The 16,686-nt window shown below is 42.3% G+C and overlaps 1 protein-coding gene across 4 annotated transcripts; it reads left to right on the top strand.

Moving 5' to 3' along the window:
• Window positions 1-345: 345 nt before the first annotated feature.
• On the top strand, window positions 346-16,504 carry LOC118090453 (mas-related G-protein coupled receptor member H). 4 transcript variants are annotated; one of them, XM_035126199.1, is made up of 3 exons: window positions 346-396; window positions 13,985-14,172; window positions 15,045-16,504. In XM_035126199.1, the coding sequence occupies exon 3, from the start codon at window positions 15,092-15,094 to the stop codon at window positions 16,055-16,057; it is 966 nt and encodes a 321-aa protein (XP_034982090.1). In that variant the 5' UTR covers window positions 346-396; window positions 13,985-14,172; window positions 15,045-15,091; the 3' UTR covers window positions 16,058-16,504. The 4 variants fall into 4 exon arrangements, with proteins under 4 accessions (XP_034982090.1, XP_034982091.1, XP_034982093.1 ...); XM_035126200.1 differs by lacking the exon at window positions 346-396 and adding an exon at window positions 13,810-13,870; XM_035126202.1 differs by lacking the exon at window positions 346-396 and having other exon boundaries at window positions 13,823-14,172; window positions 15,048-16,504.
• Window positions 16,505-16,686: the final 182 nt, after the last annotated feature.

The following is a 16,686-nucleotide window of genomic DNA, read 5'->3' as shown; positions in this document are numbered from 1 at the left end:
GCGAGTTCTGGCACCTCTTCCTCTAGAAAAATAGCACTGTATGTGACCTCTCACTAAGGACTATGTCCACAACATTAATGGGAACACTAAGTCTGTTGTAATCTCAAAGATAGTTTTATGAACAGGATAAAACTATTTTTGAGATTACAACAGACTTAGCGTTCCCATAAATTTTGTTTTTTTTTGTTTTTTCTTAACTGATCATTTCTTCATTTGACTCCTACACATTTTTAGTTATTATGCAGCTGTCTAAATATCATATTTCATCCACTGGTGTGTTTCCTGTTTGGAAGAAAGAAAGGGGGCTGATCTAAGCAGAACATATAGGTCATACTCCAGATTCTTCTGAAGGAGAAGGAAGATACAGAGGAGCTAGAGTTCCAGGAGCAAAACCTGGTATGTTGTCTTCAAAGTACCGGTAATCAGAAACTTTTGCATTTCTCTTCTGATTATAGTGCATGCTCCTTTCAGCTTTTTATTCAAACAAATGCATTTACCATACAGTGTATATGTCTGAAGAGCTTCAGAGATCTCCACTTATTTTATTTTTCCAACTGCTGAGTGATGTTTTTAGATTGTGATGCTTGCTATACTATGGTTATCCAGAGAGCAGCAAGGATGGCTATCTGGAAATCCTGAAATATGATTCATGATGTAATGTGAATTATATGATTTATGCATGAAAGAGATTGCCTTATTATGATATTATTATTTTGATGCAACAATTAGTTGGGATAAGAATGAGAGTTTAGAGAAAGGTAAACTTCCTGAATCGAAGAACAAAGTAAAAGCAATATTAATTGTAAAACTCAACAGAGATCCAACTTGAGTGCCATCCTGTAGACCAGTTTGCTTCTTGATTAATGATTTCAAAGTTTATATTAATATCAGTACTGCACAATTGTATTCATCTGGATCAAAGAGACTTTTCATTGAAAGCATTTGCGGAAGAGCACTATTAATAAAGCATGTTAAAAGCACCTGACACCAGACTCTCGGGTGTCAAAGGCCAGGATAAAGAGGTGCAGGATCTGTATATGGTAAAAGGTGCATAATGAAGGTACCAGATGCATCTGTGTAGGGAGGGAATATCACAACTTAATGTGTGTAACACAGAAGTTATATCTCCTTGCACTCAGCCCCTGAACCTCTGAGGGTGGTGAAAGTAAACAACAACAATATTTAGTCAGATGACACTAATGTTATAGACCATATGAGGATGGGAGAGAAGAGAGGCATGGGGGGAGAGAAGGGGGGGTATAAAACTTTCATTCTTTGACATAATGTATGTGCGAGTTTTTTGTGTCACCGATATGTGGGCAGATTCTTTTCCCATTCATTTATTAGTTTGTTTGTTTTTCCAGTGAGAGAAGTTGCAAGGAGCCCAGAGCTTGGTTGCTTGCCTTCAGTTGACTGCAGTGAGTTTTGTTGGCATGTGTGAGGGGGAGGGTAGGGGATTCCCAATACAGTGGTACCTCTGGATACACACACCTCTGCTTGTGTATCCTTCAGGATGCGAATGCGGCAAACCCAGAAGTATTTTTCTGGGTTTCGCCATGCACACATACGCAGAAGCGCTCTACGAGCCATGCGCATGCGCAGAAAAGGCAGCCTCAGTTGTGAATTCCTCAGGATCCAACCGGAGCTCCGGAATGGATCCCGTGCACAACCAGAGGTACCACTGTATAGAACTCTACTCCATCGCCAACCAAGTGCACCACATAATCCTATAGGACAAGACGAAACAATGGGTGCACATGGAGACAGACACAATTGAAAACACTCCCATCACCGCTTGGTGTTCTTCCAGCCCTACCCGAAAATTCTAAGACTGAATGGTGTTTCCTGCTTGGCAGGGGGTTGGACTGGATGGCCCTTGTGGTCTCTTCCAACTCTATGATTCTAGGATTCCATGAATCTGGAACCTTTGCATGCTCTAAGGAACCAAGTCCATGTTCCTATGGTGTGTGTGTTTTTGCCAACTCAAGTATATGATCACGTTACATTTGACACGTAGCACACTTGTGAGAGGGGAGTCTTGTATGACGTTCTGGAATATCTCAAACCTGTCTGTTCTCATCTGTGATCAAATGATTGGTTGGAAGTAGTATGTTTGAGGCTTGAAATCCCTCGGTCTTCTTTCATCCCAGATGTAGTGTAGATAAAATTGGGCAAGAGCATAAAGCAGTTGCTTGCAGGGATAGAATACAGCAATGTGAGTGCGTAATCAGGAACTGGTGTTTTAACAAGGCAGCAAGAAACCATTTGCAGTATCATTTGGAATCCTTTTAAAGCAACACTTTTAATGGGCTGGCACTGAAGCATGAAATCTTTCCTTCCTGCTTTTTTCCTCCTTCTCTGTGCTGCCCCCACTTCTCCCTCTCTTTCATTACACTCCTCTTCAAAAGCAGCATTTACAGAAAAACCTTGGGTTTGATTCCTTTGTCCTGATCTTTCCTTCAGTCTGTTTTGGCCTCTGTCAGGTCCACAGCTCAGATCTTAAGGTATGTGCATGTCTGTGAAAGCAGGAACATAGGAAGCTGCCTTATACCAAGTTAAACTTATTACTCCATCTAGTTATCCTGCATCACAAGGGGTTGGATTACATGGGCCTTGGGATCCACTCCAACTCTACCATTCTATGATTCTAGTTCAGTACTGTTAACACTGGTTGACAGGCGTTCTCCAGGATTTCTGACAACAACCTTTTACAGCTCTGCCTGAAGATGCAACAGATTGAAAAGCTCCATTGTCGCCGTTGATTCAGTACAGAATCTGACTATTATTGCAACATGATGCCACTAAGCTTGAAACAGCTGCAACTACAAACTGCCAATATCTTCTGAGGCTTTGCTAATTTACAACCAAAACAATTTGAAGCGCACACAGGGGATTGCTGATGCATCCCGGGAAAGGAAGTTAACCCTAACCTCGCCTTTTCTGAAACACCAGCTAATGGATTTGCACATTTTAACAGGATGTTAGGTTTTTCCTTTAAAACTGATGTGGTCAATGGTGCTACACAGAGATGTGTGTTTGTAACCTTGTTCTGAATGTTAGCACACCTGTGAGCTTTTGCTAATTTGAATAATTGAAGGTAGAGTTTGCTTACTGTAATGTGATTGGGTAATTGACTATTTTGAATTCTGTATTTAAGCAAATGGTTCATGGGTGTGGTGGTGATGTATTGTGAAATGAGAAGAATGGAGTAGAGGGGTGTGGTGTATATAATTGTAAATAAAAGCAAGCAGAGATACTGAAGACGACTTTGTTATTTCGTCGACCCTGCCGCTGTTGCCACTCGGTTGGTGCGTATTTTGCCCAACATCCGGTTATGGGCCCAGAAACTGTGCATGGGTGTTTGAACTGCTTGCTAAGAGGGCTGCGAAGCTGAGCTATCTGCCGGTCGAAAAGGAGCCATAAGTATATCCAGGATGGATGACGGCGAAAAGATGGCACTTACCTATCCTCAACTAACTGATGGTAATTATAGCCTTTGGTCCTTTAGAATGAGAGGATTACTCGAATGTAAGGACCTGTTTGACTACGCCACAGATGACCCTCCTCAGATAATCACCCCTGAATGGATACGGGGGGATAACAAAGCCAAAGCCTTTATAAACTTAGCAGTGTCCGACCAGCAAGTTGTATATATCAGAGATAAAACATCGGCTAAAGAAATGTGGGAGAGTTTGGCTGCGGTCCATTTGAGAAAAGAGTCTGCGTCAGCCTTGGCTTTTTACCGCCAGCTTTATCAGGCAAAGCTGCAACCTGGCGGTGACTTGGCAGCTCACCTGAGACATTTACAGGAAATCAGGTTGGAGCTTTTGAGAAGAGACGTTGTGGTTCCTGTTAATCAATTTTGTTTTATAATCCTCTGCTCATTAAACAAAGAGTATGATGCAGTCGCAAGCCAGCTCGCTTTGGTCCCTCCTGACCAGCTGAGTATTGAAGGCGTGACTGCAAAACTGATGGCGGAGCTGGACAGGCGAGACGCCTCTGTTATGTCGGTTCCCAAAGAGCAGAATGTGCATTCAAATGACAATAGGGATGTTGTAGCTTTAAGAGCCAACAAGAAATGCTTTGCCTGTGGCCTTTTGGGACATTTTGCTTCGGAATGCAGAGCAAAGAGTAAAAAAGACTTCCTCTAGGTCGCAAAAGGGACACACAGCCACTCAGGCATGGAAGCCTTCGCAGCGACCGCAACGAGGTAGTCGACCCGAGCCACAAGCATTCTTTGCAGAACCACAGGCTTGTGAAGTTAAAAGAGGTAACTGGGACTTCTTCATCATCGATAGTGGCGCATCGCAGCACTTGTGCAGCAATCGCAGTCTCTTCATAAATTACACACCAGAGACTGGAAATGCGCATTTAGCGAATGGAATAGTTTTGCCCTCACTTGGAAAGGGTACTATAAAACTGCATAGTTTGAATATTACTATATCAGATGTTGTTTATTGCCCTGAACTGTGTGGGAACTTATTATCAGTTTATCAGTTTGCACGTCAAGGTGTTAGAGCTAAATTTACTGAAAAAATGTGCCAATTTTATCGGGCCAACAAGCAGGTTCTCTATGCAAAACAGACTCATGGGCTTTACAGGCTCAAGTTTCACTCCTCTTCAGGAGGAAGCAATAGATGTTGTGGTGTAGCCAATAGGAGCAGGCAGGGGTTGGCAAATTGCCAGCCACATAAAAACTGCCTACATGAAGCTCACCGCAAACTTTGCCATAAAAACTTTGCAGATGTTTTGAAAACAAGGGATATAGTGCATGGTCTAGAGATTAAACCGTGTAAATTTTACATGAACTGTCTGTCATGCTGCAAACATAAAATTAAGGTGGCACGAAAGGGCAAAAGCACTATGAGAGAAGTAGTAGAGCCTTTCGAAAGGGTTCACTGTGATTTAGTAGGACCATTGCCAGAATCACTTGGAGGGTCCCGATTCTGGCTAACACTTGTGGACCAGAAAACCAGATATGTTTGGACATATGCAATCTCTAAGAAGTCTCAAGCACTAGAAATGTATAAAAAGTTTTGCAATTGGGTTAAGACTCATTTTGGTAAAAATATACAAAATCTGTACTCTGATCTTGGAGGTGAATTTATGTCGCAGGATTTTGAAGAGTTCCTAAATGCGCAGGGGACAGTACACCAAGTGTCCTCACCCAGGAGTCCCTGGCAGAATGGGATTGCTGAGGTTGTTAACAAAAACCTACAATCTGGGATAAAAACAATGCTCCATGATGCTCAACTTCCTGATAGCTTCTGGGCTGAATGTTTGAGCTGTTATACTCATATAAAGAATCGATCCTATCATTCTGCATTAACAGTAACACCTTATGAAATGCTTTTTGGAAAGCATCCCAATCTAAAGTATTTGTGCATTTGGGGCAGTGATGTTATGATGCATTACCCAGCTAAAGGGAAGCTGCAGGAAAGAGGTATCCCGGGTAAATTTATGGGATATCAACAAGGGAATTATCGCATTTATTTACCAGACACAAAAAAGTTTCACCTTACCCGTAGCATTATACCTTCAGTACACTGGGATGGTGTAGCTGAGTTTCAAGATAGTGATGGTCTTAAAGAAATATCCCCAAAGAGTACAGCTGATGCTAACGAGCAGCCAGTTGACACCGATCCTGACAGTAATCAGTCAGAGATTGGAGAATGTGAGTTTAAAGGGGAACAAGAGGCAATGGACAACTCAGACCATACTTTAAGTCCAAAGCCCTCTACTAGCCGCATTTCTGAAGTTTTGGAAGGAAATTTAAAAGCTGACAGTGAAAGTTTACCAGAGCTTAGACGCTCCAGTAGAATAACTAGACCGCCACAGCGTTACATCAATGAACAAAAGCTACAAAGGCAGAAACGACAGGAGCAGTTGTTTAAACGTAGAAATATTGCTACTGTTGATGAGGAAATAGAAGAAGTTGCAAACAATGTATATTGTAACCATGTTAATTTTGAACCAATAAGTTTTAAAGAGATACAAACCATGCCAAAGTCACAAGCTCAACAATGGATGAAAGCGATAGACTCTGAGCTTGCATCTCTAAATCAAAATAACACCTGGACTTTTGTGAAGCAAACACCTGATATGCGGGTCATAGACTCAAGATGGGTGTTCAAAGTAAAACTTAATGATAAAAATAAAGTTATGAGATATAAAGCTAGGTTAGTAGCAAGGGGTTACCAACAATTGGAAGGCATTGATTATGAGAATGTGTTTTCTCCGAGTGTGAAGTTTGAAAGTATAAAGTTGATGATGCTAGACGCTGTTAAAAATGAGTGCGAATTGTACCATTGTGATATTTCCACAGCTTATCTTAATGCTGATTTGCATGAAAACATATACATGAAAGTTCCGGATGGTGTAGATGCTGCACCTGGAGTAGTTTGTAAATTAAACAAATCTCTGTATGGCCTACATCAAAGTGGCAGGAATTGGCATGAAACTTTAAAACAAACCTTGATTGAATTTGGGTTTGCGCAGGGGAAAGCTGATGATTGCATTTTTACCAAACAATGTGGAAATTCTGTTGTCAAATTGGCCGTTTATGTTGATGATTTATTATTTTCATGTAAACATTTAAAGGAATACCAGTTGTTTCTTTCTCAACTTTGTAAACGTTTTGATGTAAAAGATTTGGGGAAAGTTAAGAATTACCTGTCCATGCAAATAGACAGGGCTGCAGATTGTTCTTTTGCTGTACATCAAACTGCAAAAATTAAAGATTTAATAGAAGTGCTAAATTTGGAGAACGCAAAAGGAAAAGAAACCCCATTAACATGTGGATTTACTTTTACTAAAGAGGATACACCTTTTCATGACAAAACACTTTACCGGTCGATATTAGGAAAGCTGAACTTTATTCAGCGCGTGTCCAGACCAGACATATCTTTCAGTTTTAATTTTCTTTCCACATTTGTGGAGAATCCAACCAAGCAGTGTTTTCGAGCGTTAAAAAGAGTGGTGCTTTATCTTAAACACACACTGCATTACAGGTTACATTTTAAGGCGCATAATGACTCAGGGTTCGATATTTTTTGTGATGCATCTCATGCGTCTGAACATTTCAAATATAAAGGTGTGTCTGGTTTTGTTTATAGATACAATGAATGTCCATTTGAATGGAGAACGCGCAGACAGCATATAATTTGTATGTCAACCACAGAAAGTGAACTTTGTGCATGTTCTGAAGCCATCAGAGACATTGAATGGTTTTTGCAGTTGTTTGCAGACCTAAAAATAAAAGTAAAATTACCAATACCTGTGCACATTGATTCCCAAAGTGGAATAGCCATTTTGACACCAGAAGGCAATACCCAACGTACCAGAACGTTACGGTTACACTTGGAGTTTGCAAAACAAATGATTAATGAAAAAATTATTACTTTTGAATACGTAGCTGGACTAGAGCAAATAGCAGATATTTTCACAAAGGCTTTGCCAACAGCTACGCATCTTAAACATACACAGAAAATGCTAAATGTTACTGCTACGCATCATTGACCAGCAGGGGGTTGTTGGGTTTTTCCTTTAAGACTGATGTGGTCAATGGTGCTACACAGAGATGTGTGTTTGTAACCTTGTTCTGAATGTTAGCACACCTGTGAGCTTTTGCTAATTTGAATAATTGAAGGTAGAGTTTGCTTACTGTAATGTGATTGGGTAATTGACTATTTTGAATTCTGTATTTAAGCAAATGGTTCATGGGTGTGGTGGTGATCTATTGTGAAATGAGAGGAATGGAGTAGAGGGGTGTGGTGTATATAATTGTAAATAAAAGCAAGCAGAGATACTGAAGACGACTTTGTTATTTCGTCGGCCCTGCCGCTGTTGCCACTCGGTTGATGCGTATTTTGCCCAACAATCAATTACCTGCCCCACCCTTGCTGAAGCAACATGATATTCCATCTGATGTTCTCTGCTCAAAGCTGAGTGCTAACATCTGGATCGGCAACTTGTTTTGACAACGGAGAAGAAATACTGGCTCAGACCTTAGAATTCTAAGAGAACAGCTTGGAGAGCAAACATCTGTGATTGGAATTAAGGTAGGACATTCTGTGCAGATTCCCCCCCCCCTTGGTGACACATCTTCCTCTTCTTTGAGGCCACATTCAAATCTCCCTTCCTCCACACCCCACCTTAAAGACAAAAGCTTTGGGCTTAACATCTTCACCTTCATCCAGAATGAAGGTAAATTATTTCCAAATGCCTTTGCTCATATCCATCTCTTCCTTTCCAAATTGCCTTCTCTGCTGTTGTCATTTAAACAGTGTGTTCCTCTGATGCTATTTCCCCATGGATCAAAGTCACGGCAGGATGGTGACTGTCACCCTTGCAGTCCCCATGTTTTTCCCAGTGGTATTGCTGCTTCTGGGTATTTTTGGGTGGGGCACTCTTGAGATGGATGGGGCACTCCCATCCCAGTTCAGCTTTCTGCAATTGATTAAGTGCAAAAAAAGAGCTGGCTTTTGGGTTACAAGTATAGAACCAGGATACTATTAAAGGGAGAAAAATCACTGCTTACAGAGGAAAAAAAAAAGAACTCTACTAGAACCAGGATAGTATGAAATGCAAACAAGCAACAAGAACAAGCAGCAGCAACAACAACAATAACAAAAACAAACACACACACTTTTTAAGAGGGAGAAAAGAAAACTAAATTCTACTATTTGAAATGAGACATTGACAGCAAGAGTGAAACTATCGTCTGTCACTGCATGATTTCTGTTCCAGAACCTTCCATTCCTTCACCTGCCTTGCCTTCTTTACTGCTCTGGATGGCCGCATTCAAAGTAGGCAAGCAAGTCCAATTGGGATAGCTTCATGTCCTCTGCAAACAATGGGGTAGAAAAATGAAACAATGGAAAGTGGTAGGATAACTTTATTGTCTGTATGTGTCTTTCTGAAAATGCAACTTTAACTGGAAAGGGTATAATAAGAAGCATTTCACCTTAACAGTGGTTTCTCAGACTGAAGCAAGAAAGACTAAACTGAAAAAGTTTGTTCACCTTGTTAGCAAAGGCTAACGTGATCTTTTCTCGCACTTCTCCAGGCAGGAATCTCTACACCAGACAAAACACAAAAGCCAAAGTTGAACACAATGGCCAGCTTCAGCCCAACACCCCTGTACCCTTTGAGTGCTGGAGAGAAATATTATGGAACATCCAATGCAAGTGCTTTTTCCAACAACAGCCACAGTAATGACGACCCAGAATATATATATCAGACAGTAACAGTGTATATAGTGTGTGTGTCAATAATTATAGTTTGCATTTTGGGATGCTTGGGGAATGGAACTGTCATCTGGCTGCTTGGCTTCCGTATTAAGAGGAATCCCTTCACCACCTACATCCTGAACCTTGCCATTGCGGACTTTGGTTTACTTGCTGTGGACTTTATTTTAGAAATACGCTGGCTTCAAAACCGTAAACAGGATGAAGGCATCGTGTTTGAAGTCTTTGAAGATATTTTCCAATCCCTGTACAACACTGGTCAGTTTCTGCTGACAGCCATCAGCATCGACAGGTGTGTTTGTGTCCTGTTCCCCCTTTGGTATCGATGCCATCGGCCGCCACATTTGTCTACCATTTTGTGTGCCTTGATATGGATATTTTCTTTCATTTTCCCTGGAATTCACTTCCTTCTCTTCCTCACTACTAAGAAGGAACACACCTATATAAGGTGCTACCAGTATATTGTGAACGGCTTCATTTGCCTCCCACTCATTACTTTCTCCACTTTGATCCTTTTTATCAAGTTCTGCTTTAAAACACAACGGATAAGGCGGAGGAAGCTGATCACTGTCATCCTGCTTGCACTTGTCTTCTTTCTTTCCTTTTCTTTTCCAATGAATGCCTTTTACATAAGCCATTATGTTTTTGAGTCACCAACTTTGCATCGCTTACAATATGGCTACATGTGCGCCACTCTGAACAGCAGCATTAACCCTTTGATCTATTTCCTGGTTGGGAGACAAAAGAGAGGCAGACCTAGGAGGAGCTTGAAAGGCATACTTCAGAATGTTTTCAAAGAGGAAGAAAGTTGTCCGGATGAAGTGGCACCCTCTGCTGAAACTAAGTTATGATGGCTCCAAAAGATTTATCAATCAGGCAATCACACATTCTTACCCACTGTGCTCAAGATTCACCTTCCGTTTCTCCCAGTACGTTTCCGAGCACAATTCAAAGTGTTGGTGCTGACCTTTAAAGCCCTAAACGGCCTCGATCCAGTATACCTGAAGGAGTGTCTCCACCCCCATCGTTCTGCCCGGACACTGAGGTCCAGCGCCGAGGGCCTTCTGGCGGTTCCCTCGCTACGAGAAGCCAAGTTACAGGGAACCAGGCAGAGGGCCTTCTCGGTAGTGGCACCCACCCTGTGGAATGCCCTCCCACCAGAGGTCAAAGAGAACAACAGTTACCAGACCTTTAGAAGGCATCTCAAGGCAGCCCTGTTTAGGGAAGCTTTTAATGTATGATGAATTTCTGTATTTTAATATTTTGTTGGAAGCCGCCCAGAGTGGCTGGGGGAACCCAGCCAGATGGGCGGGGTATAAATAATAAAATATTATTATTATTATTATTATTATTATTATTATTATTATTATTATTTATTATTATTATTATTATTATTCAAAGAATATGGGATGATTTGCAGTGGCCTACATTGAGCTTGCCTCTTCAAGATGGTTCCCACCTGCCTCTGCATGGATTGAGGCTACACCATAAAACTAGCTGAGAGAGGAACAGAGGAACAGGGCAGGGGGTAGATGTCACCATCTAATAAGTAAACTAGAATCTGCACCTCCTTCTTTCACACATGCCCCCTCCTATTCGCCACCCTTTTCATGCCCCTGCTCTCAACCTCAACCTCATCCCCATGCATCCTCCTCCCTGCTTCGTGGTAAGCCCCTTAGCATCCCAATTTTCACATTCACCCCTTTCCCCTTCACCGTCTTCCTCCCACCCCGCTCCAGTCTCCGTTTCACAGAGATCAACCCTATTTCCGTGCCTAATGCAGAAAGAGAAAATCTGAGAGAAGCTGGAGAGAAGAAGAGGAACCCTTGGGATGCATTCCATCCTGCCCATAGAGTGTGCATAGAGGAACATAAATAAGAGGTTGGGGGCCTCTAAAGCAACATCCAGATACAGGATTTTTTTAAAGAAAGAAACAACAGCCCGTAACTGCAATACCTCAAGGACCACCTCTCGCCATATGAACCAACTCGGACCCTGAAATCATAATCAGGTCCTTCTTTGTTTGCCTCCCCCAAGAGCAGTCCAGAGGATGACAACATGAAAACGAACCTGTCTGTGATGGCTCTCCACTTGTGGAATCTTCTCCCCAGGGAATCTTGCCTGGTGCCTTCCTTACATATCATCAGGTGCCTGGGGGGAACGGTGAGGGATCATTCCTCTCCTCTTTTCCCAGAGCTTATACTAGTTGTACAATCTATGGCCTTTTAAATTGTGTTGGGGGGGGCATCATTTTGTGTGTCATTATCTTATGTATTTTTTGTGTTTTTATACTGTAAACCACCCTGTGATACTCAGATGAAGGTTGGCAAACAATCAAAGCCTCCCCCTCTCTCTTATTGCACGGCCCCCTTTGCAAGCACACCAGTCTCATGTTCACCCCTCTTTTCTACCTCTTCTTTCCTTCTTTTCTCAACTCTCCCTTGCACACAGACCTGCCCCATTTCCATACACCCTCCTCTGCCCTATTCTGAAGCACCATTTGCATGTGCACTCAGTGCTGGTCTATATTAATGTATCTTTAGGATGAATAGACGATTGAGAGTGTTCAGTGGTGTTTGATGGACGTTGTACTTATATAGGTATTTGCTTGCTAATAAAATAGCTATTCAAAATTACTGACTCTACTGTTCTGTTTTTACTGCTGGTGTCTCTTGGGGCGTTTGAGCTCCATTTAGCGTGGGAACCTGGCAGGGCACTTTTTGAGTTGGCAGATAGGCAAACCTTGAGCTCGGCTACCTTCTCCTGCTCTGTGTCTTTCAGGCATGTGAGCCCTTGCTGAGCAGCTTGGTCGAAAGAACAATGTGGGACTTGGGCAGCACACGCCCCACAGAGCTGTCCCCTTGGTGGCTGGTTTGGCTTGTGCCACGAGTGTTGCAATTTAGGGCCCCATGGCCATCGCTCTCTCAGATTTGAGTGTGTGCATTAGCCACCCAGTGGCGGAGGAAGGGGGTGCAGTGGGAGTGGTATGCCCCGGGTGTCACCACTAAGGGGGGGGTGACAAAATGCCGGGCGGCACTCACCACGGGGCCTGCAGCACGCCCAAGCCATGCGTCTCTCCTGGGAGTGATGCAGTGGCTTGAGCACCCACAGGCTCGGCGCTTCCCCAAATGGTCTAAGGCAGCTGAGGGGGAGCAGGCAGGCAGACTCTGGAGGCCCCACAGAGCATCCTGCCCTGGCTCTCCCCGCTCCCACCTGGCTGCAGGGCACACGCGCCGCCCCAGGCGCCCAATCGGCTTGCTCTGTTGCTACAGCCACTTGCCCTTCCCCATTAGCTCTGCTCGTGGCTCTGCTATTTTAGACCCACTTTGGCTATAGAGTCCAGCGCCAGCCATTTTAGAGCAGGCCTGGCTTCAGCACAATGACCATGCCTTTGAACATTTCTCAGATGAAAATAGGGATGACCTATTCTATAATAATAATAATACCCCATCCACGTGACAATGCAGCTTCCAACATATATAAAGCATAATTAAAACATTGTTGTTGTTGTTGTTGTTGTTGTTGTTGTTGTTGTTGTTGTTGTTGTTGTTTGTTACTTTTTTATATACTGCCCTTTCTATACAGGGCTGCCTTCAGATGTCTTCAAAAGGTTGTATAGTTACTTATCTCCTTGCCTTGGGGATCCCATAACCCCATACCCTTCAACACTTCTCCAGTGGAAATAGGGACATCCTAAGGAAAAGTGGGACATTATGGGATCAAATCAGAAACTGAGACGGCATCTGTAAATCCAGGAATATCCCTGGAAAATAGGGACACTTGGAGGGTCTGGTTGAGGGCCTTGGCTTTGTGACCATTTTGAGTGGAAGACTTAGAGAAATATTATTCAGGCCCAGATATTGATAAACCCGTGACCTATGGCTGGTTAGGTCTTGTGGACTTTATAGTTGCACCAGGCAGTAGCCTTAGCCAGTGCCTGCTTTATCCTTAATAGTTGGCTTTTGGGTGGTGGTTGGCACAGAACCTAGTGTGGCTGGGGTAAGAAGATAGGCTTGCCATTGACGCAAGAGGGGTTTGTTTGCCCTAATAGCTATGGGATTTCTTAGTCATAGTCAGTTACCTCACCCACAACTCTTCTCTGCAGGTATATGTCTAACATTTAATGAAATGGACCTTATCCAACCCTGTCTCTCTGTATATATTTCAGCTCTCGGCCACACTAGCATGTTTACCTCCTTAAAAAGCTAGCTTGGCAGTTTGTGGTTAAAGTGTTATGGTGCATTTCATAGAATCATAGAATTGTAGAGTTGGATGGGACCCCAAGGGTCATCTGGTCCAACCCCCTGCAATGCAGGAATCTCATCTAAAAATTCCTGCATCTGTGCATTTTCAGAATCTTAGCATTTGCCCAATATGTCTTCTTGGGGTCCGGCAAAGGGCATGGCATAAAAAACAGTTCATTCTAAATCCACTCCCCCCCCCTTTAGGCAGATGCATATATTGACTAAAGAAAAAATTGCATGTTTACTGGAGTAAAGTTCATTTGAGCTATTGATCTCGCAGTGTCCAGTACTAAAGTTCATATGACAGTTGATTGTCCAGAATCCAAAAGCTTAAGACCCTGTCAAATTTTACTATCAGCTATGACCCTAGAAACACCTGTAAGTATAAAGTATAAAGTGCATATATATCCTGAGGTTTTTGTAAGTTCTAAAGAAACATGCATTCACAAGAGGAAGAGAACCCATGCCTAATGGATTTGCACTTTTTAACAGGATATCTGTTATCTGCCCCACACTTGCTGAACAAACAAATCTTCCATTTGACATTCTCTGCCCAAAACGTGTGCTGACTTCTGGATGAGCATTTTATTTTGAACACAGAGAAGAGATATCAGCTAATACCCTAGAGGCATCAGAGAACATCTCGAACCTTGTGAGCAAACACCTGTGGTTGGAATAAGGTAGGAAATGTTTTGTAGAGGATCTTTTCCTGATGACACAATTTCTTCATCTTGGACGTCACTTTCCATTCTTCTCCTTCACTCCCCTCCTCAAAGCCAGTATTTCCTCTAAAGCTTTTGGCTTAACCTCTTCATCTTTATCCTAAACAAAATAAATCTATGTGCCTTTACCCAAAATCAAATTAATTATTGTTTTAATTGTTGAGATCTGCAAGACCAGCTTAAGAGTCTTATCGCCTTACCCAAAACTCTCCAGTCACAGTACCTGGGGTAAGGCGGTGAAATCTTAATTTTTAATAATAATAATAATAATAATAATAATAATAATAATAATAATAATAATGCAGGTCTCTTTTGCAAATGCTGTCTCTTAGAAAATGTTTGTTGTCATTTGTTCAGCTTTTATTTGCTTTCTAACCTCTCCTAATTAATTCCTCTCCCATCCTTTAAAAAAGAAAAGAAATCCAAAACACTTTGCATATATTCTAATTGCTAAGAATTATTACTATCAGCAGCAGAAGCATTAGAAATTGCTAACAACAAACAAACAACACGAAGCAGCCAGCTTGGGTAGTTTAGCCTACTAGGGTTATATATATCCTTACTAATTAGTGAGCCAGCCAGCCAACCAAAGCTTGTGGGCATATTACCCAACCTTCTGAAATTATTGCTATGGTTATTTCCACTTGCTAACCACAGTGAATATTATTCATATTGAATACTATTTTTCTTTCCCCCCACTCTCACTGCTTCTGCTGGCAATCTGGCCCCTTCTTGACATGGTCTCTTTGTTGACTCCAATGAACATGTTACTTTTTATCATTGCTGACAAACTGCAAAGGCTAATCCCACTTTTCTCCCACGTCTTCCAGCAGGACTATCCACATCAAACGAAACACAAAAGCAAGGGTTGATCACAATGGCCAGCTTCAGCCCAACACCCCTGCCCCCTTTGAATGCAGCATTCAACACAAGCGCTTACGCCAACAGTAGCCACAGCAATGATGATCCAGAATTTGTATACAAGACAGTGACAATGTATATAGTGTGTGTATCAATAATTATAGTTTGCATTTTGGGGTGCTTGGGGAATGGAACTGTCATCTGGCTGCTTGGATTCCGTCTGAAGAGGACCCCCTTCACCACATACATCCTAAACCTCGCCGTTGCAGACTTTGGTTTACTTGCTGTGGACCTTATTCTAGAAATACGCTGGCTTCAGAATCGCAAACAGGATGAGGGTGTTGCCTTTGAATTCTTAGAAGATATTTTCCAATTCATGTACAACACGGGTCAATTTCTGCTGACGGCCATCAGCATCGACAGGTGTGTGTCTATACTCTTCCCAGTTTGGTATGGATGCCACCGACCACCTTATTTGTCCACTGTTGTTTGTGCCTTAATCTGGGTTCTTTCTTTCCTTCTCCCTGGAACACATTTCATTCTCTACCTGACGGTTAAGAAGTATCACGATCACATCAGACTCTACCAGTACATTGTGAATGGCTTCATTTGTCTCCCACTAATAACCATCTCCACTTTGACCCTGTTCATCAAGGTCTGCTTTAAAACACAACAGCAGAAGCGGGGAAAGCTCATTATAGTTATCCTCCTTACTCTTTTCTTCTTTATCGTTCTTTCTTTCCCACTGAATGCTTTTTACATTGGCCATTATGTTTTCAATATTCCAACTTTGCATCGCTTGCAATATGGTTACTTGTGCAGCACTCTGAACAGCAGTGTTAACCCTTTGATCTATTTTGTGTTTGGGAGACGAAAGAGAGGCGGACGTGTAAAGGGCATGAAAGCCATACTCCAAAATATTTTCAAGGAAGAAGAAAACCATACAGAGGAAGTGGAGACCTGTGTTTTAAGTCCCTTGTGATGGCTTTGAAAGAGTACAACTTATAGCTATACTACTCTGGTTACTATAAGCCGTTCTAGCTCCTCCTAAGTAAACAAGTGTATATTTGTAATCCACTGCTGAGATTAAGCTTCAATGGCTCCAAAGGATTTATACCTCTGTAAGTTTTGTATCCATTACCATTACTTTTCTTGACCTGTATTCAGTGTGGGCTATTGATTCCAGGATGTGTTTAGAATTTCAGCAGGTGGGTGAACTAGATGAACTCCAAAGCTCTTAATGATTCTAAGTCTTGTAGAGTTATGAAGCAAAGCATGCTATACCATCAAAAACCATGTCTCTGTTTTACAACTAGTTACCAGAATCATGAATGCACAAACCCCCTCATCTATATTTGATATCATATTGTATGTATAATCACCCCATGTATTGCTTTGTATGCCACCCTTTCTAATACAAGTTTGCATCTAGCTGTAACATGTCTATACTTGTTTGGATTGCCATTGTAAAATGCTGTCATGGACTGGGTGGGGGCAGAGAAGTGGTGGGAGGCAGCAGCTGAAGAACCCCCAGGGAAGAAGAGCTAGGGGATTTGCGGTGGGACAACGATGAGCGGTCAGAGGGAGGAGGAGGAGGAGGAGGAGGAGGAG

Source organism: Zootoca vivipara, chromosome 8, assembly GCF_963506605.1.
Source record: "Zootoca vivipara chromosome 8, rZooViv1.1, whole genome shotgun sequence".
Classification (NCBI taxonomy): Eukaryota; Metazoa; Chordata; class Lepidosauria; order Squamata; family Lacertidae; genus Zootoca; species Zootoca vivipara.
Note: the sequence above shows the minus strand (reverse complement) of the source record. Positions and strands in the feature narration are given on the sequence as shown.

Bases quoted from the DNA above. Each gene is read 5' to 3' on its own strand.
- LOC118090453 (XM_035126199.1), top strand. From the start codon at position 15,092: ATGGCCAGCTTCAGCCCAACACCCCTGCCCCCTTTGAATGCAGCATTC.